The 19880-nt window shown below is 46.8% G+C and overlaps 1 protein-coding gene across 3 annotated transcripts in view; it reads left to right on the top strand.

Moving 5' to 3' along the window:
- The first annotated feature begins 1406 nt into the window (after nucleotides 1-1406).
- The window catches only part of LOC144611128 (NACHT, LRR and PYD domains-containing protein 3-like), a 65147-nt gene continuing 46673 nt past the window's right edge, over nucleotides 1407-19880 (top strand). For 2 of the 3 annotated variants that reach the window (XR_013549481.1, XM_078430190.1), the window contains exons 1-5: nucleotides 1407-1998; nucleotides 13671-13839; nucleotides 16405-16571; nucleotides 19410-19581; nucleotides 19685-19744. Coding sequence is in view for 2 of the 3 variants with exons in the window: in XM_078430190.1 (XP_078286316.1) it covers nucleotides 13830-13839; nucleotides 16405-16571; nucleotides 19410-19581; nucleotides 19685-19744 (409 nt within the window). In the remaining variant the exon portion in view is untranslated. Of the gene's footprint in view, nucleotides 1999-3933; nucleotides 4023-13670; nucleotides 13840-16404; nucleotides 16572-19409; nucleotides 19582-19684; nucleotides 19745-19880 lie in introns of those variants that run through there. The other variant, XM_078430191.1, reaches the window with a different exon arrangement.

Genomic DNA, 19880 nt, shown 5'->3' with positions numbered 1-19880 from the left:
CATTCTCACTGCCTGCGGTCGCTCCAGCAGGAAGTCCAGGATCCAGTCACATAACAACGAGCTGAGGCCTAGCTGGTGGAGTTTGGTGATGAGCTTGGTGGGGATGACCGTGTTGAAGGCAGAGCTATAGGCAATGAATAGCATCCTCACGTATGTGCCCTGTCTCTCCAGTTGTGTCAGGACAGTGTGAAGAGCCAGAGAGATGGCGTCCTCTGTGGATCTGTTTGACCTGTATGCAAATTGATGTGGGTCCAGTGAGTCAGGGATGCTGGATTTGATGTGTGAGGGGACCAGCCTTTCAAAGCACTTCATGACTATCGGAGTTAGGGCAACCGGACGGTAGTCGTTCAGGTCGGTGAGCTTTGCTTTTTTCGACACCAGCACCATGGTAGCTGACTTCAGGCACTTGTGGACCATTGCCAGAGATAAAGATATCAGTCTGAAGAAGGGTCTCGACCCGAAACGTCACCCATTCCCTCTCTCCTAGATGCTGCCTGACCTGCTGAATTACTCCAGCATTTTGTGATACCTTCGATTTGTACCAGCATCTGCAGTTATTTTCCTACCCTACCTCTATACTGAAATCCTCTTGTTATGAAGGCTAACATGCCATTAGCCAACTTCACTGCATGCTGTACCTGCACGCCAACTTTCAGTGAGTGGTGTACACCCAGGTCTCGCTGCACTTCCCCCTTACCTAACCTGACACCATTGAGATAATAATCTGCCTCCTTTTTGCCGCCAAAGTGGATAACCTCACATTTATCTACATTATACTGCATCTGCCCACTCACTCAACCTGTCCAGGTCACCCTACAACCTCCTAACATCCTCTTCGCAGTTCACACTGCCACCCAGCTTTGTGTAGTCTGCAAACTTGCAAGTGTTACTTCTAATTCCTTCATCCAAACCAGCTGCCAGAGGAGGTAGTTGAGGCTGGGACTATGCCAACATTTAAGAAACAGTTGGACAGGTACATGGATAGGACAGGCTTAGAGGGATGTGGAGCAAATGTTGGCTGGTGTGGGCAAGTTGGGCCGAAGGGCCTGTTTCCACTGTGTATCACTCTGACCCTATGACACGTAGACCAACCTCTGACCCATTCCTTCTCTCCTGAGATGCTGCCTGACCTGCTGAGTTACTCCAGCATTTTGTGAATAAATATCTTCGATGTGTACCAGCATCTGCGGTTATTTTCTTATAATATCTGACCTCCTGCTGTGCATTCCACACGCTGCCTTCTGCAGGTTAAACCCTCACTCTGGGTCACACGAAGAAGAGGCGGTGGGTCCGATACTCTGCTTGGGGGTTGGTGGAACTAAACCCAGGAACTGCCGCCCCTTTAGTTGAGATGGAATAACAAGGGAGGAACTTGTGCCGCCTACCCGGAAATCCGAGCAGAACCTTCATGCGAGCGCCACGTCAGTGTAAGGCAGCCTTTGGTTGTCCTGTCTGTGATTCCTCCGTCTGCCCTACTCTATCTACCTCGTCCCACTGTGTGGCCGGTTCCCGGGTGAGGGTGGGTGGAAACGGGACTAGCTGCAGTCCACTTTTGCACTGACCGACCACTTCAATGCCCAGCCCAGTCCAAGTGTCCCCCCCCCCGACCCCGACTCCCAAACGCACACTCTGCTGTTGAGTCAGCGGTCAAACCAAGTCGTGCCCCGCAACTGTCTCGGGCTTTCAACCCATGCGGGTTCACACAGTAACAACGTAACGACCAGATCATGACTGGATCCGACATTTCCGGGAACGCCAGCGGAGTTGGAGACCGACATGTTCAGCTGACTGCAGGTCCAACACGGTCGGATCGTGGTTTGCCACAACACCCACAATGCTGAGTCCTTGGTGACTCAGGACAGAATCGCAGCGAATGCGAGACGAGGGTTCAATCGCGACTGTCGGTCCTGTCTGGAGGGAGTTTGGAACTTCTTCTCGTTACCTGATGGCGTTTCTCTGAGATCTTCGGTTTCCTCCCACCACTCCAAAGACGTACAGGTTTGTGGGCTAATTCACTTGGTAAATGTATAAAATGTCCCTAGTGGGTGTAGGATAATGTTAATATGCGGGGATCGCTGGTCGGTGCGGACTCGGTGGGCCGAATAGACAATAGGTGCAGGAGTAGGCCATTCAGCCCTTCGAGCCAGCACCGCCATTCAATGCGATCATGGCTGATCACTCTCAATCACCTGCCTTCTCCCCATACCCCATCACTCCGCTATCCTTAAGAGCTCTATCCAGCTCTCTCTTGAAAGCATCCAACGAACTGGCCTCCACTGCCTTCTGAGGCAGAGAATTCCACACCTTCACCACTCTCTGACTGAAAAAGTTCTTCCTCATCTCCGTTATAAATGGCCTACCCCTTATTCTTAAACTGTGGCCCCTTGTTCTGGACTCCCCCAACATTGGGAACATGTTTCCTGCCAACATGTTCCCAACATTGGGAACATGTCCAATCCCCTAATTATCTTATATGTTTCAATAAGATCCCCCCTCATCCTTCTAAATTCCAGTGTATACAAGCCCAATCGCTCCAGCCTTTCAACATACGACAGTCCCGCCATTCCGGGAATTAACCTAGTGAACCTACGCTGCACGCCCTCCATAGCAAGAATATCCTTCCTCAAATTTGGAGACCAAAACTGCACACAGTACTCCAGGTGCGATCTCACCAGGGCCCGGTACAACTGTAGAAGGACCTCTTTGCTCCTATACTCAACTCCTCTTGTTACGAAGGCCAACATTCCATTGGCTTTCTTCAATGCCTGCTGTACCTGCATGCTTCCTTTCATTGACTGATGCACTAGGACACCCAGATCTCTTTGAACTCCCCCTCCTCCTAACTTGACACCATTCAGATAATAATCTGCCTTTCTATTCTTACTTCCAAAGAGAATAACCTCACACTTATCTACATTAAACTGCATCTGCCATGTATCCGCCCACTCACACAACCTGTCCAATTCACCCTGCAACCTTATTGCATCTTCCTCACAATTCACACTACCCCCCAGCTTAGTATCATCTGCAAATTTGCTAATGGTACTTTTAATCCCTTCGTCTAAGTCATTAATGTATATCGTAAATAGCTGGGGTCCCAGCACCAAACCTTGCGGTACCCCACTGGTCACTGCCTGCCATTCCGAAAGGGCCCCATTTATCCCCACTCTTTGCTTTCTGTCTGTCAACCAATTTTCTATCCATGTCAGTACCCTACCCTCAATACCATGTGCCCTAATTTTGCCCACTAATCTCCTATGTGGGACCTTGTCGAAGGCTTTCTGAAAGTCGAGGTACACCACATCCACTGACTCTCCCCTGTCAATTTTCCTAGTTACATCCTCAAAAAATTCCAGTAGATTTGTCAAGCATGATTTCCCCTTCGTAAATCCATGCTGACTCGGAATGATCCCGTTACTGCTATCCAAATGCTCAGCAATTTCGTCTTTTATAATTGACTCCAGCATCTTCCCCACCACTGATGTCAGACTAACTGGTCTATAATTACCCGTTTTCTCTCTCCCTCCTTTCTTAAAAAGTGGGATAACTTTTGCTATCCTCCAATCCACAGGAACTGATCCTGAATCTATAGAACATTGAAAAATGATCTCCAATGCTTCCACTATTTCTAGAGCCACCTCCTTAGGGCCTACTTCCGCGCTGTATCTCTGAACTAAAGGGAAAAAAGTGAAATCAAGCGATTCGTACAGGGAAAGGTGGTCCCCGATTAACTACAACTACAATGTTCACAAGTTCGAGGAGAAGAATTGGGGCATTCGGCCCATCACGTCTACTCCTCCATTCAATCGTGGCTCGCCAATCTTTCCCTCGCAACCCCATTTTCCTGCCTACTTTACAAGTAGCCCCCGACATCCGTAGTAATCCAATTTCTGTCAATCACCGACTTACAAATATCCTTTTGCCTGGCCTCCACAACCATCTGTGGCAATGAATTTGACAGAATCGCCAACCTTGAGGTAGGAGAATCGCTAAAGAAATTCCTCCTCGTCTCCTTTCTAAAGGTATGTACTTTTATTGCAGCTGTGGCCTCTGGTCCTGGACTCTCCCACTGGTGGAAACATCCTCTCCACACTCGCTCCATCCAGGCCTTTCATTATATAAAATAGGTGCAGGAGGAGGCCATTCTGCCCTTCAAGCCAGCACCACCATTCAATGTAATCCTGGTTGATCATTCTCAATCAGTACCCCATTCCTGCCTTCTCTCCATACCCCCTGAGTCCGCTATCCTTAAGAGCTCTATCTAGCTCTCTCTTGAATGCATTCAGAGAATTGGCCTCCACTGCCTTCTGAGGCAGAGAATTCCACTGATTCACAACTCTCCGACTGAAAACGTTTTTCCTCATCCCCGTTCTAAATGGCCTACCCCTTATTCTTAAACTGTGGACCCTGGTTCTGGACTCCCCCAACATTGGGAACATGTTTCCTGCCTCTAACGTGTCCAACCCCTTAATAATCTTACATCGAAGGGCCGAATGGCCTACTCCTGCACCTTTTGTCTATTGATAGACTGGCAATGTATGGTATTGGTGGTAGGGTATTGATACGAATAGAGAATTGGTTGGCAGACAGGAAGCATAGAGTAGGAATAAACGGGTCCTTTTCAGAATGGCAGGCAGTGGAGAGTGGAATGCCACAGGGCGCAGTGCTGGCTTTAAGGGTCGAATGGCCTACTCCTGCACCTATATTCTATGTTTCTACTTGCGGTAACAGTGAGCAGGAAACCAGCCGAGACCTTGCCAGGATTGCAGCAGGGAAAATTTACACAGTGGATGTTTAAATCCGGATTGCACATTCCCTACAGCAGAAAGGGTTAAACAGAATTTTAAACTAATTTTGTTCATACTTGTGTGACAGTGGGTTGCAGAACCGGTTTGAATTGATTTCCAGAGCGAGACCAACCACTTGTTCTTGGGTATGTGTGGTCGGCACAAAATGCTGGAGTAACTCAGCGGGACAGGCAGCATCTCTGGAGTAAAGGAATGGGTGAAGTTTTGCGTCAAGTCTGAAGGGTCTCGACTCAAAGTCACCCATTCCTTCTCTCCAGAGATGCTGCCTGTCCCGCCCGCTGAGTTACTCCAGCTTTCTGTGTCTATCTTCAATCCTCTACTTGATCGGCCGGATTGAGGCAAGAATAATTTCCACACAGACGCAGCAGATCCTTTTGGTTTTCAAAGGAGTCTATCACAGCTGATCTTTATTTCGGTCTTTGTTTACAATCGCCTTTAAATGGTGGAAGGACATTTAGATCAGAGCCCTGGGAAGCCTTGACTTCGGTTTGATCCTGTGCTTGCAGTAGTCATATCTGCGTTTCTGTTGCCTGTTGCAGAGGTCACATTTTCCACACCTTGTGATAGAATTCAAGGCAGTCCCAGTGTCAAGAGTCAAGAGTGTTTTATTGTTATATACCCCAGATACAACCATGAAATTCTTGAAACAGAGTAAGTAAACATAGAGCATTGTAAACAATATAATAAACGAGTATAAAAATTCAGTGTGTGTGTATTTACACGCACACGCACCCACACACACACAAATCAATAATGGTGCAAAAAGACAAAACCAATGGCCCCAAGTCTATTAGTTCAGAATTTATTTGGAGGTCGCAGTGTTTAACTGCCTGATGGCTGTAGGGAAGAAGCTGTTATTGAACCTGGACATTTTCAGGCTCCTGTACCTTCAGGGGTACAGGGGTAAAATGAGTTTGTGGCCAGGATGGTCTGAGGAATATTAGAGAGGCGCGTCAACAGGGCAGTAGGAGTGTGGATTCTGGACTTTGCAGGAAGTGGGAACACTGTAAAATGTTTGGGGAATCAAGATCAAATTGTAATGATATGCCCCATCAGTTAGTAATGTTCTGTCAAAGTGGATGTAAATATCATCTCATTGTTGCGCGACGGACCGCATCGGTCAATGCAGTTATTCTGTCTCTTCACTGTAGCTTCATTCTTCAGCCCAACAGCCGAATCCCTCTAACATTATGAAAAGCAGAGAGATAATGCAGTGTTCAGCTTAGTTTAGTTGTATTTTTTGTTGCGTGCTCTCCTGTCAGCAAAAAGACTCTACATGATTACTATCAATCCATCCACACTGCACCAATGCAGGATACAGTGTCTCGGGATAAGAGGAGTTGAGTATAGGAGCAAAGAGGTCCTTCTGCAGTTGTACAGGGCCCTAGTGAGACCGCACCTGGAGTACTGTGTGCAGTTTTGGTCTCCAAATTTGAGGAAGGATATTCTTGCTATTGAGGGCTTGCAGGCTAATTCCCGGAATGGCGGGACTATCATATGTTGAAAGACTGGAGCGACTAGGCTTGTATACACTGGAATTTAGAAGGATGAGAGGAGATCTTATCGAAACGTATCAGATTATTAAAGGGTTGGACATGTTGGATGCAGGACCCATGTTCCCAATGTTGGGGGAGTCCAGAACAAGGAGCAACAGTTTATGAATAAGGGGTAGGCCATTTAGAACTGAGATGAGAAAAGAAAATTCAGTCAGAGAGTTGTGAATCTGTGGAATTCTCTGTCTCAGAAGGCAGTGGAGGCCAATTCTCTGAATGCAATCAAGAGAGAGCTGGATAGAGCTCTTAAGGATAGCAGAGTCAGGGGGTATGGGGAGAAAGCAGGAACGGGGTACTGGTTGAGAATGATCAGCCATGATCACATTGAACGGCGGTGCTGGCTCAAGGGCCGAATGGCCTCCTCCTGCACCTATTGTCTGTTGTCTATTGTCTCGTGTTTAGTGCATGATAAAGTCCACTAAAGTATGATTAAATATAGTTTGAAGGTCTTCAATGAGGCAGATGGAAGGCCAGTACCACTCTTTGGTTAGTGGGAAGGTGGCTCAGTTGCCCGATAGCAGCTGGGAAGAGACTGTCCCCGAGTCTGGAAGTGTGCGTTTTCAATCTTCTGTACCCCTTTCCAGATGGGCGAGGGGAGAAGAGGGAGTGGCCGGGGTGAGACTGGACCTTGATTATGCTGATGGCCTTGCCGAGGCAGTGTGAAGTGTAGATGGAGTCAATAGAAGGGAGGTTGGTCTGTGTGATGGTCTGGGCTACATCCACACCTCTGAAATGTCTTTGATGGAGATGTTCCCAAACCATGCTGTGATGTTTCCCGATAAAATGCTTTCTACGGCGGATCTGTAGATGTTAGTGAGGTTTGTTCGGGACATGTCAAACCCCCTAAGACGTCTAAGGATCTAGAGACCTTTCTTTACCATTGCATGGACCGCGGGGGATGGGACAGTGTTATGATCCGAGAAAACGGGAAATTATAGACCAGCTAGTCTGACATCAGAGGTGGGGAAGATGCTGGAGTCAATTATAAAAGACAAAATTGCGGAGCATTTAGATAGCAGTAACAGGATGGTTCCGAGTCAGCATGGATTTACGAAGGGGAAATCATGCTTGACTAATCTTCAGGAATATTTTGAGGATGTAACTAGGAAAATTGACAGGGGAGAGCCGGTGGATGTGGTATACCTTCACTTTCAGAAAGCCTTCGACAAGGTCCCACATAGGAGATTAGTGGACAAAATTAGTGCACATGGTATTGGGGGTAGGGTACTGACATGGATAGAAAATTGGTTGGCAGACAGAAAGCAAAGAGTGAGGACAAATGGGTCCCTTTCAGAATGGCAAGGCTCGGTGCTGGGACCGCAGCTATTTGCAATATACATTAATGACTTGGATGAAGGGATTAAAAGTACCATTAGCAAATTTGCAGATGATACAAAGCTGGGTGGCAGTGTGAACTGTGAGGAAGATGCAGGGTGACTTGGACAGGTTGTGTGAGCGGGCGGATGCATGGCAGATGCAGTTTAATGTGGATAAGTGTGAGGTTATCCACTTTGGTAGTAAGAATAGGAAGGCAGATTATTATCTGAATGGTGTCAAGTTAGGAAAAGGGAATGGGCAACGAGATCTGGGTGTCCTAGTGCATCAATCACTGAAAGGAAGCATGTTGGTCCAGCAGGCAGTGAAGAAAGCCAATGGAATGTTGGCCTTCATAACGAGAAGAGTTGAGTATAGGAGCAAAGAGGTCCTTCTGCAGTTGTACAGTGCCCTAATGAGACCGCACCTGGAGTACTGTGTGCAATTTTGGTCTCCAAATTTGAGGAAGGATATTCTTGCTATTGAGGGCGTGCAGCGTAGGTTTACAAGGTTAATTCCCGGAATGGCGGGACTGTCATATGTTGAAAGACTGGAGCGACTAGGCTTGTATACACTGGAATTTAGAAGGATGAGAGGGCATCTTATCAAAACATATAAGATTATTAAAGGGTTGGACATGTTAGAGGCAGGAAACATGTTCCCAATGTTGGGGGGTCCAGAACCAGGGGCCACAGTTTAAGAATAAGGGGTAGGCCATTTAGAACGAAGATGAGTAAAAACCTTTTCAGTCAGAGAGTTGTAAATCTGTGGAATTCTCTGCCTCAGAAGGCAGTGGAGGCCAGTTCTCTGAATGCTTTCAAGAGTGAGCTAGATAGAGCTCTTGAGGACAGCGGAGTCAGGGGGTATGGGGAGAAGGCAGGAACGGGGTACTGATTGAGAATGATCAGCCATGATCACATTGAATGGTGGTGCTGGCTCGAAGGGCCGAATGGTCTACTCCTGCACCTTTTGTCTATTGATAGACTGGCAATGTATGGTATTGGTGGTAGGATATTGACATGAATAGAGAATTGGTTGGCAGACAGGAAGCATAGAGTAGGAATAAACGGGTCCTTTTCAGAATGGCAGGCAGTGGAGAGTGGAATGCCACAGGGCGCAGTGCTGGGGCCACAACTATTTAGAATATGTATTAATGATTTATATGATGGAAATAGAAGTAACGGTAGCAAGTTTGCAGATGACACGATGCTGGGTGGATGTTAGGAGGTTGCAGGGTGACTTGGACAGGTTGAGTGAGTGGGCAGATGCATGGCCAATGTGGATAAATGTGAGGTTATCCATTTGGGGGCAAAAATAAGGAGGCAGATTATTATCTCGACGGTGTCAGAATAGGTAAAGGGGATGTGCAATGAGACCTTGGTGTCCTTGTGCACCAGTCACTGAAAGGAAGTGTGCAGGTACAGCAGTGAAGAAAGCTAATGGCATGTTGCCCCTCATAACGAGAGGATTTGAGTACAGGAGCAAAGAAATCTCTCTGCAGTTGTGGTCTCCCTGGTGAGACCACATCTGGAGTATTAAGTGCAGTTTTGGTCTCCTAAGTTGAGGATGGACATCCTTGCTATTTAGGCAGTGCAGCGTAGGTTCACGAGGTTAATCCCTCGGATGGAGGAACTGTCATATGAGGAAAGATTGGAAAGACTAGGCTTGTATGCACTGGAGTTTAGAAGGATGAGAGGGGATCTTACAGAGACGTATAAAATCATAAAAGGACTAGGCAAGATGCAGGAAAAATACAGGAAAAACGTTCCCAATGTTGAGGGAGTCCAGAACCAGGGGACGCAGTCTAAGAATAACGGGGAGTCCATTTAAAATTGAGGAGAGAAGAAACCCTTTTCACCCGGAGAGTTGTGAATTTGTGGAATTCTCTGCCACAGAAGGCAGTGGAGGCAAATTCACTGGATGGATTTAAGAGAGAGTTAGATAGAGCTCTAGGGGCTGGTGGAATCAAGGGATATGGGGAGAAGGCAGGCACAGGTTATGGCTGGTAGATGATCAGCTATGATCACCAGAGTGAGTTAGATTTAGCTCGGGCCGAATGGAATCAGGGAATATGGGGGAAAAAGCAGGAAAGCGGTACTGATTTTGGATGATCTGCCACGATCATATTGAACGGCAGTGCTGGCTTTAAGGGTCGAATGACCTACTCCAGCACCTATATTCTATGTTTCTACTTGCGGTAACAGCGAGCAGGAAACCAGCCGAGACCTTGCCAGGATTGCAGCAGGGAAAATTTACACAGTGGATGTTTAATTCCGGATTGTACATTCCCTACAGCAGAAAGGGTTAAACAGAATTTTAAACTAATTTTGTTCATACTTGTGTGACAGTGGGTTGCAGAACCGGTTTGAATTGATTTCCAGACCGAGACCAACCACTTCTTGTTCTTGGGTATGTGTGGTCGGCACAAAATGCTGGAGTAACTCAGCGGGACAGGCAGCATCTCTGGAGTGAAGGAATGGGTGACGTTTCGGGTCGAGACCCTTCTTCAGACTGCGTGTGTGTGTTTTGAAATCCATTTTGTGGACCGGCTACTGCGTGTACGCAGAGTTCTGAATCTCAAACTACAGCAAATTGCACCTCCCATATCAATCCTATACTTGTGTGGAAGGACATTTAGATCAGAGCCCTGGGAAGCCTTGACTTCGGTTTGATCCTGTGCTTGCAGTAGTCATATCTGCGTTCCTGTTGCCTGTTGCAGAGGTCACATTTTCCACACCTTGTGATAGAATTCAACGCTGTTCCAGTGTCAAGAGTCAAGAGTGTTATATACCCCAGATACAACCATGACATTCATACTTGCAACATCGCAACAGGGTATGTAAACATAGAGCATTGTAAACAATATAATAAATGAGTATAAAAATTCAGTGTGTGTGTATTTACACGCACACGCACCCACACACACACAAATCAATAATGGTGCAAAAAGACAAAACCAATGGCCCCAAGTCTATTAGTTCAGAATTTATTTGGAGGTCGCAGTGTTTAACTGCCTGATGGCTGTAGGGAAGAAGCTGTTATTGAACCTGGACATTTTCAGGCTCCTGTACCTTCAGGGGTACAGGGGTAAAATGAGTTTGTGGCCAGGATGGTCTGAGGAATATTAGAGAGGCGCGTCAACAGGGCAGTAGGAGTGTGGATTCTGGACTTTGCAGGAAGTGGGAACACTGTAAAATGTTTGGGGAATCAAGATCAAATTGTAATGATATGCCCCATCAGTTAGTAATGTTCTGTCAAAGTGGATGTAAATATCATCTCATTGTTGCGCGACGGACCGCATCGGTCAATGCAGTTATTCTGTCTCTTCACTGTAGCTTCATTCTACAGCCCAACAGCCGAATCCCTCTAACATTATGAAAAGCAGAGAGATAATGCAGTGTTCAGCTTAGTTTAGTTGTATTTTTTGTTGCGTGCTCTCCAGTCAGCGAAAAGACTCTACATGATTACTATCAATCCATCCACACTGCACCAATGCAGGATACAGTGTCTCGGGATAAGAGGAGTTGAGTATAGGAGCAAGGAGGTCCTTCTGCAGTTGTACAGGGCCCTGGTGAGACCGCACCTGGAGTACTGTGTGCCGTTTTGGTCTCCAAATTTGAGGAAGGATATTCTTGCTATTGAGGGCTTGCAGGTTAATTCCCGGAATGGCGGGACTATCATATGTTGAAAGACTGGAGCGACTAGGCTTGTATACACTGGAATTTAGAAGGATGAGAGGAGATCTTATCGAAACGTATAAGATTATTAAGGGGTTGGACATGTTAGAGGCAGGAAACATGTTCCCAATGTTGGGGGAGTCCAGAACCAGGGGCAACAGTTTAAGAATAAGGGGTCGGCCATTTAGAACTGAGATGAGGAAAAACTTTTTCAGTCAGAGAGTTGTGAATCTGTGGAATTCTCTGTCTCAGAAGGCAGTGGAGGCCAATTCTCTGAATGCAATCAAGAGAGAGCTGGATAGAGCTCTTAAGGACAGCGGAGTCAGGGGGTATGGGGAGAAAGCAGGAACGGGGTACTGATTGAGAATGATCAGCCATGATCACATTGAATGGCGGTGCTGGCTCAAGGGCCGAATGGCCTCCTCCTGCACCTATTGTCTGTTGTCTATTGTCTCGTGTTTAGTGCAAGATAAAGTCCACTGAAGTATGATTAAATATAGTTTGAAGGTCTTCAATGAGGCAGATGGAAGGCCAGTACCACTCGTTTGTTGGTGGGAAGGTGGTTCAGTTGCCTGATAGCAGCTGGGAAGAGACTGTCCCCGAGTCTGGAAGTGTGCGTTTTCAATCTTCTGTACCCCTTTCCAGATGGGCGAGGGGAGAAGAGGGAGTAGCCGGGGTGAGACTGGACCTTGATTATGCTGATGGCCTTGCCGAGGCAGTGTGAAGTGTAGATGGAGTCAATAGAAGGGAGGTTGGTCTGTGTGATGGTCTGGGCTACATCCACACCTCTGAAATGTCTTTGATGGAGCTGTTCCCAAACCATGCTGTGATGTTTCCCGATAAAATGCTTTCTACGGCGGATCTGTAGATGTTAGTGAGGTTTGTTCGGGACATGTCAAACCCCCTAAGACGTCTAAGGATCTAGAGACCTTTCTTTACCATTGCATGGACCGCGGGGGATGGGACAGTGTTATGATCCGAGAGGTGGGCTAAGGTCAGATAGGAAAGTGTGATCTGGAGAAAATGGCCCTGGAGAAGGGGAAATTGTGTGATCGGGAAAGATAGATGAGTGGAACAGTGTGTGACTTAGGTGAAGATGGGCTCCAGGGATCGGACAGTGTGTGACCCTGGAAACATGGATTGTGGGTGATAGGACCATGTTTGACCTAAAATGGCCCCAAGGGTCAGGAGTACGTGTGAACCGGGGAGGGTGAAACTTGAATTGAAGAATTTAATGTTAACGATGCTGAGTTTGGCATTTACGTTTTACATTTAGGTGTGACATTGCTCTAACTGTTGTAGTCGGTGTGTTTGTTACAGATTTGCCTTCACATTCACTTGGACCTTCTTTGGCACCTCCTGAGGAGATAGTCTAATGAAAACAGCAATTCTCATAGCGACCAAATCAGCGACTCCCCCACGTCTTGTGGCTTCATTGATGGTAAATGACTGTGCCCGTGGATAGGGCCTCACCTGAGATGGAGCGAACTGTCAAGGGGGATGAAAGATGGTCCAAGTGAAGCTGAGGGACAATCGACACAACTGCTCCCAATTTCACACCCACTGACAGCGTGCAGCCACACACAAACAGGAAAACTAGCACCTCGTTTCTGCTGGGGTAGCTTACACTCTATTGCAGATACTGCAAAGATTAATGTTCCATTAATATGAAACTCACTGTGAATGTATGGAATGCACTGAGTGGTCTGATGGGGGAACGTTGGAGTTTAGAAACATAGAAACATAGAAAACAGGTGCAGGAGTAGGCCATTCGGCCCTTCGAGCCTGTACGCACCGCCATTCAATATGATCATGGCTGATCATCCAGTTCAGTAACCTGTACCTGCCTTCTCTCCATACCCCCTGATCCCTTTAGCCACAAGGGCCACATCTAACTCCCTCTTAAATATAGCCAATGAACTGGCCTCAACTACCTTCTGTGGCAGAGAATTCCACAGACTCACCACTCTCTGTGTGAAGAAATGTTTTCTCATCTCGGTCCTAAAAGACTTCCCCCTTATCCTTAAGCTGTGACCCCTGGTTCTGGACTTCCCCAACATCGGGAACAATCTTCCTGCATCTAGCCTCTCCAACACCTTAAGAATTTTATATGTTTCAATAAGATCCCCCCTCAGTCTTATAAATTCCAGCGAGTACAAGCCTAGTCTATCCAGTCGCTCTTCATATGAAAGTCCTGCCATTCCAGGGATCAATCTGGAGTTTGTCTGAAACATTCAACAATGGCTGAAATTCAGGGTACATCTTTGGCTTAATGATACTCAGAGCTTGGTGGTTGAGTTTGTTATTTCTTTTTTCAGTTATTTTTGGTGAGCCATTTCCTCCGCTATCAGAGTAACAGCTAACTTGGGCTGCAAGGAATGTTTCAAGCTTTTATCGCTATCTAGTCACTGGTCCTCAGCGGACAGTGATTGACCACAGGAGCACGACCAAACAACTACAAGTCTGAAGGAATCAGAATGGACAAAGGTAAGCCAAAAACGATCTTTAAAGTTACTGGTCTATCCACTTGTCCTGACGGATCAAATCTCGCCAAACGAACAACAGTTTGGAGGACAGAGCAGATACTCACTTGCACATTGGACGTAGAAAGATGTCATCTAACTGGGACGGTGAAGAGGCCCTGATTGCTGGAAGTGTCCAACAGTTGTAGTGTCGGGTTCTGTCACCAGGATCTGCATGTGAGGGAATGACTCAGCCAAGGGATCTTCTGAGAATCAGGAGCAGGGACTGTATGGACAGTTAATAGTCAATTTTATTTGTCACATACACATAAATGCGCAGTGAAATGAAAGATTACCCACAGTCCAACAATAAGAGAAATAAAAATAAGCAATAACTCACACAATCATAAGCCAACACCAAACAATAAGAAACATCCTTCACAGTGAGTCTCCTCCAGTCCCCTCCTCACTGTGATGGAAGGCCAGAATGTCTTTTCTCTTCCCTTGCCGTCTTCTCCCGCTGTCAGGCTGTTGGAGTTGCCACGTTCCAGGCCACGCCCGATGGTGAAAGGTCTGCAGCGGGCCGACCCAAGCCCCACGATCCGGGGCGGGTGAAAGCACCGCCGCAGCACGTCGGGGCGGTCAGGGCTCCCGACATTGAAGCCCCCGCCGGGCAGAGAAAATCCCGCGGCCTATTTCAGGCCGCGCTGGGCGGTGAAAGGTCCGCGGTGGGCCGACCCAAGCCCCACGACTCAATAGACAATAGGTGCAGGAGTAGGCCATTCGGCCCTTCGAGCCTGTACGCACAACCATTCAATGTGATCATGGCTGATCATTGTCAATCAGTACCCCGTTCCTGCCTTCTCCCCATACCCCCTGACTCTGCAATCCTTAAGAGCTCTATCTAACTCTCTCTTGAATGTATTCAGAGAATTGGCCTCCACTGCCCTCTGAGGCAGAGAATTCCACAGATTCACAACTCTCTGACTGAAAAAGTTTTTCCTCATCTCTGTTCTAAATGGCCTGCCCCTTATTGCCCAACCTCCCCTGATAACTAATACCCTCTAATCCAGGCAGCATTCTTGTAAATTTGTGGAATTCTCTGCCACCGAGTCATTGGAAGAATTTAGGAGAGAGTTAGATAGAGCTCCGGGGGCTAGTGGAATCAGGGTATATGGGCGGAGGTTGGGCACAGGTTACTGATTGTGGATGAGCAGCCATGATCACAATGAACGGCGGTGCTGGCTCGAAGGGCCGAATGGCCTCCTCATGCACCTATTTTCTATGTTTCTAAATCTCTCCTTCATCCTCTCTGAAACTGCACATGCTTACTGCACGCAATATTCCAAGTAGTCAGTCAAGGGAATAGGAAGAGTCGACCTTAGCCTTGGACAGACCTGGATGTGGAAGTCGCCCCCCGACAACTAGCGGAAATGTCAGCTGTTTTATTTGATAAATAAAGCGCAGCGCCAGAAACATAGAAAATAGGTGCAGGAGTAGGCCATTTGGCCCTTCGAGCGTGCACCGCCATTCAATATGATCATGGCTGATCATCCAGCTCAGTCACCTGTACCTGCCTTCTCTCCATACACCCTGATCCCTTTAGCCACAAGGGCCACATCTAACTCCCTCTTAAATATAGCCAATGAACTGGCCTCAACTACCTTCTGTGGCAGAGAATTCCACAGACTCACCACTCTCTGTGTGAACAAATGTTTTCTCATCTCGGTCCTAAAAGACTTCCCCCTTATCCTTAAGCTGTAACCCCTGGTTCTGGAGTTCCCCAACATCGGGAACAATCTTCCTGCATCTAGCCTCTCCAACCCCCTAAGAATTTTATATGTTTCTATAAGATCCCCCCTCAGTCTTCTAAATTCCAGCGAGTATAAGCCTAGTCTATCCAGTTTTTCTTCATATGAAAGTCCTGCCATCCCAGGGATCAATCTGGTGAACCTTCTCTGTACGCCCTCTAAGGCTAGAATGTCTTTCCTCAGATTAGGAGCCAAAACTGTACACAATACTCCAGGTGCGGTCTCACCAAGGCCCTGTACAACTGCAGCAGAACCTCCCTGCTCCTATACTCAAATCCTCTTGCTATGAATGCTAACATACCATTCGCTTTCTTCACTGGAACATTTACAGGGCACAAAATATTGGTATTAGCCCACATCCAACAATGGCCTGTTTCCTTTATCATTGTAACATTCTGGCATATCTTTCATTTATCTGTTCTATATCTCTACATCACCGTCCATATTCCTTGTTTCCATTTCCCCTGAATCTGAAGAAGGTTCTCAACCCAAAACGTCACATATCCCTTCTCTCCAGAGATGCTGCCTGATCTGCTGATTTACTCCAGGTTTTTATGTCCATATTGGTACATTAAATTGGAAGGCCAGGATATAATTTAATTCTGGGTTTTCGGGTTATTCCACAATGGAGATAACGGGAATTTCCTTGAATCTATTTCCCCGTGCCCAGGTAGTGTCATCGAGTCCTAGAGTGATCCGCTAATGGCTGTGTGCGCGGAGGACTAATGGTGGGCGTGGGCTTCTCAGAAGGTATTGACCGTCCCCTCCTGTGTTCACAGATCTGAACTCCGTAATCTCCACCTTCTTGTCACGTTGTGGTGATGACAAGCTGATCCTGTTGACGAGATTCTACCGGGACCGACTGGAGCAGGCGATTGAAGAGGAAGTGGAGCGACTCGGCTTCATGTTAATGGACGCGGATCACTTCACTGGGCCAGAGTACCATGTAAGTGGATGGGACACAGGTTAAATGTATATCCTATTTCATCACAGACTGCCGGAACAGATGCAAAGGAACCGATGGACTATGAAAAGGCGAAGGTGCATGTGGACTGAAGTCTTGGCTAAAGTGGATGTGGAGAGGATGTTTCTACTAGTGGGAGAGTCTAGGACTAGAGGTCATAGCCTCAGAATTAAAGGACATTCCTTTAGGAAGGAGATGAGGAGGAATTTCTATAGTCAGAGAGTGGTGAATCTGTGGAATTCTTTACCACAGAAGGCTGTGGAGGCCGTCAATGGATATTGTTAAGGCAGAGATAGATAGATTCTTGATCAGTACGAGTGTCAGGCGGTAGCAGGGGGTTAAGAGGGAGAGATAGATTCTACTCCTATAACTTGTGAGCACTTGACTGTAGTGTGTTTGGACATATTTCATCATGTCTCATGTTTGAGTTGTCTTCTTTTACTTACGACCGTTTTATAGCTTTGTAATTACTGCAGTGTGCAGTGCAGCTTGAAGAATTAGCAACAATAAAGGCATTGAAAGCAGCCGCCAAATTAAAATCAATGGCGTGCAGGCAGTGAAGAAAGCTAATTGGCCTTCATAACGAGAGGATTTCAGTATAGCAGTAAAGTGGTTCTTCTGCAGTTGTATAGGGCACTGGTAAGACCACATCTGGAGTATTGTGTACAGTTTTGGTGTCCTAATTTGAGGAAGGACATTCTTTAATAGAGGCAGTGCAGCCTAGGTTCACGAGATTGATCCCTAGAATGGCGGGACTGTCATATGAGGAAAGATTGAAAAGACTAGGCTTGTATTCACTGGAGTTTAGAATGATGAGAGGGGATCTTATCGAGACATATAAACTTATAAAAAGACTAGACAAGCTAGATGCAGGAAAAATGTTCCCATTGTTGGGGGAGTCCAGAACCAGGGGCCACAGTCTTAGACTAAAGAGGGAGGGCATTTAAAACTGAGGTGAGAAGGAATTTTTTCACCCAGAAAGTTGTGAATTTGTGGAATTCTCTGCCACGGAGGGCAGTGGAGGCCAAGTCACTGGATGGATTTAAGAGAGAGTTAGATAGAGCTCTAGGGGCTAGTGGGATCAAGGGATATGGGGAGAAGTTGGGCACAGGTTATTGATTGTGGACGATCAGCCATGATCACAATGAATGGCGGTGCTGGCTCAAAGGGCTGAATGGCCTCCTCCTGCACCTATTTTCTATGTTTCTATGACTGGTGTTCACGATGCAAGTGGCTGATCCTCAATCCGGATGAGAAAGGAATACAAATTGTACATAACTAACTTTCCCCATTTGCCAGTTCACTGCAAACACATTTCCCTGTGTTATTACGACTTCACCTCTATCTCCCTCCTGTGGGAACAAGTCCTGATCTCATCGCCTGCTCCTTGCTGCCGTTACCACACCCTTCATTGAGCCCAATAGTGACGTCTGACGTGTAATTTAGTTCAGACATACAGCGTGGAAATTGCCCTTTTGGCCCACCGAGACTGCACCGACCAGCAATCCCCACACAGTAACACATTCATACACACGAGGGATCATTTACATTGATACCAAGCTAATTAACCTACAAACCTGCAGGTCTTTGGAATGTGGGAGGAAACCGAAGTACTCGGAGAAAGCCCATGCGTTTACAGGGAGAATGTTCAAACTCCGTACAGACAGCACCCATAGTCGGGATCGAACCCAAGTCTCTGGTGCTGCCAGGCAGCATCTCTACCGTGCTGCCTTGGTTAAATTAGCAAACTAGAGGTTCTTGCAGTTCTTCAGCAGTTATCCTGGAGTAGATCAACACTGATCCTCTATTAGTCAGACCTAGTGCTGGGTCAGTGTGTGTCCATGCTGGGTCAGTAACATCTAGTGACAGTGCCCCATCCCAGTGCCCCTGACTATCCCACCATTTACTCCTAACTGCTGCTTGCCACCCTCCGCATCATAGCATATGCCTTAACCTTAAGGACTCGCCTTAACATATTGGAAAATTGCCAATATCACCCCGCTGCACAAGAAGGGAACAAAGCAGAAGAGGGTGTTACTTTAGGAAGGAGATGAGGAGGAATGTCTTGTGTCAGAGGGTGGTGAATCTGTGGAATTCTTTGGCACAGAAGGCTGTGGAGGCCAAGTTAATGGATATTTTTGAGGCAGAGATAGATAGATTCTTGATCAGTATGGGTGTCAAGTGTTTATGGGGAGGGCAAGGAAATAGGATTAGGAGGAGGGATAGAGCTGCCATGATTGAATGGCGGAGTAGACAATAGGTGCAGGAGGAGGCCATTCGGCCCTTCGAGCCTGTACGCACCGCCATTCAATATGATCATGGCTGATCATTCTCAATCAGTACCCCGTTCCTGCCTTCTCCCCATACCCCCTGACTCCGCTATCCTTAAGAGCTCTATCTAGCTCTCTCTTGAATGTATTCAGAGAATTGGCCTCCACTGCCCTCTGAGGCAGAGAATTCCACAGATTCACAACTCTCTGACTGAAAAAGTTTTTCCTCATCTCTGTTCTAAATGGCCTACCCCTTATTCTTAAACTGTGGCCCCTGGTTCTGAACTCCCCCAACATTGGGAACATGTTTCCTGCCTCTAATGTGTCCAACCCCTTAATAATCTTATACGTTTCGATAAGATCCCCTCTCATCCTTCTAAATTCCAGTGTATACAAGCCTAGTCGCTCCAGTCTTTCAACATATGACAGTTCCGCCATTCCGGGAATTAACCTAGTAAACCTATGCTGCACGCCCTCAATAGCAAGACTTGATGGGCCGAATGGCCTGATTCTGTTACCATTTTGACTTATGCAGCATTATTCATGACAGAGTGTGACTGGCCTCGCGGAGAAGGGAAACCGAGCAGCCGGTTCCAAACGCCTACTGGATCTGGTTATGGAGAAGGGCTCTGGGGCTCGAAGAGTGATGTGGGAATCCCTTGTGAAAAAACATCACCCGTCACCGAAGCTGAACAAATTATTGAAAGACATACAGGAAAATGGTACGAAGAACAGTATATTTTACATTGCATTTCAGCTGTGGAGACTGCTAATGTTAGGTTGTTACACATAAATGCATTCATACAAGTTAATCTGTTTGAACAGGTGATGGCCAGTTCACCTACATGGACACAGAGCCCACTCAAGTGCCCACTCAGCTGAAAGGTAAGCAATGGAATGGAGATCGCAAAGCCTTCCTTTCACTCGGAGAATTTGATTATAATAATAATAATAATAATAATACATTACATTTGTATAGCGCTTTTCTAGACACTCAAAGACGCTTTACATGGTTAAGCAA

This window comes from Rhinoraja longicauda, chromosome 39 (genome assembly GCF_053455715.1).
Source record: "Rhinoraja longicauda isolate Sanriku21f chromosome 39, sRhiLon1.1, whole genome shotgun sequence".
NCBI classification, from domain to species: domain Eukaryota; kingdom Metazoa; phylum Chordata; class Chondrichthyes; order Rajiformes; family Arhynchobatidae; genus Rhinoraja; species Rhinoraja longicauda.
This window is presented reverse-complemented; position numbering and strand designations above follow the sequence as displayed.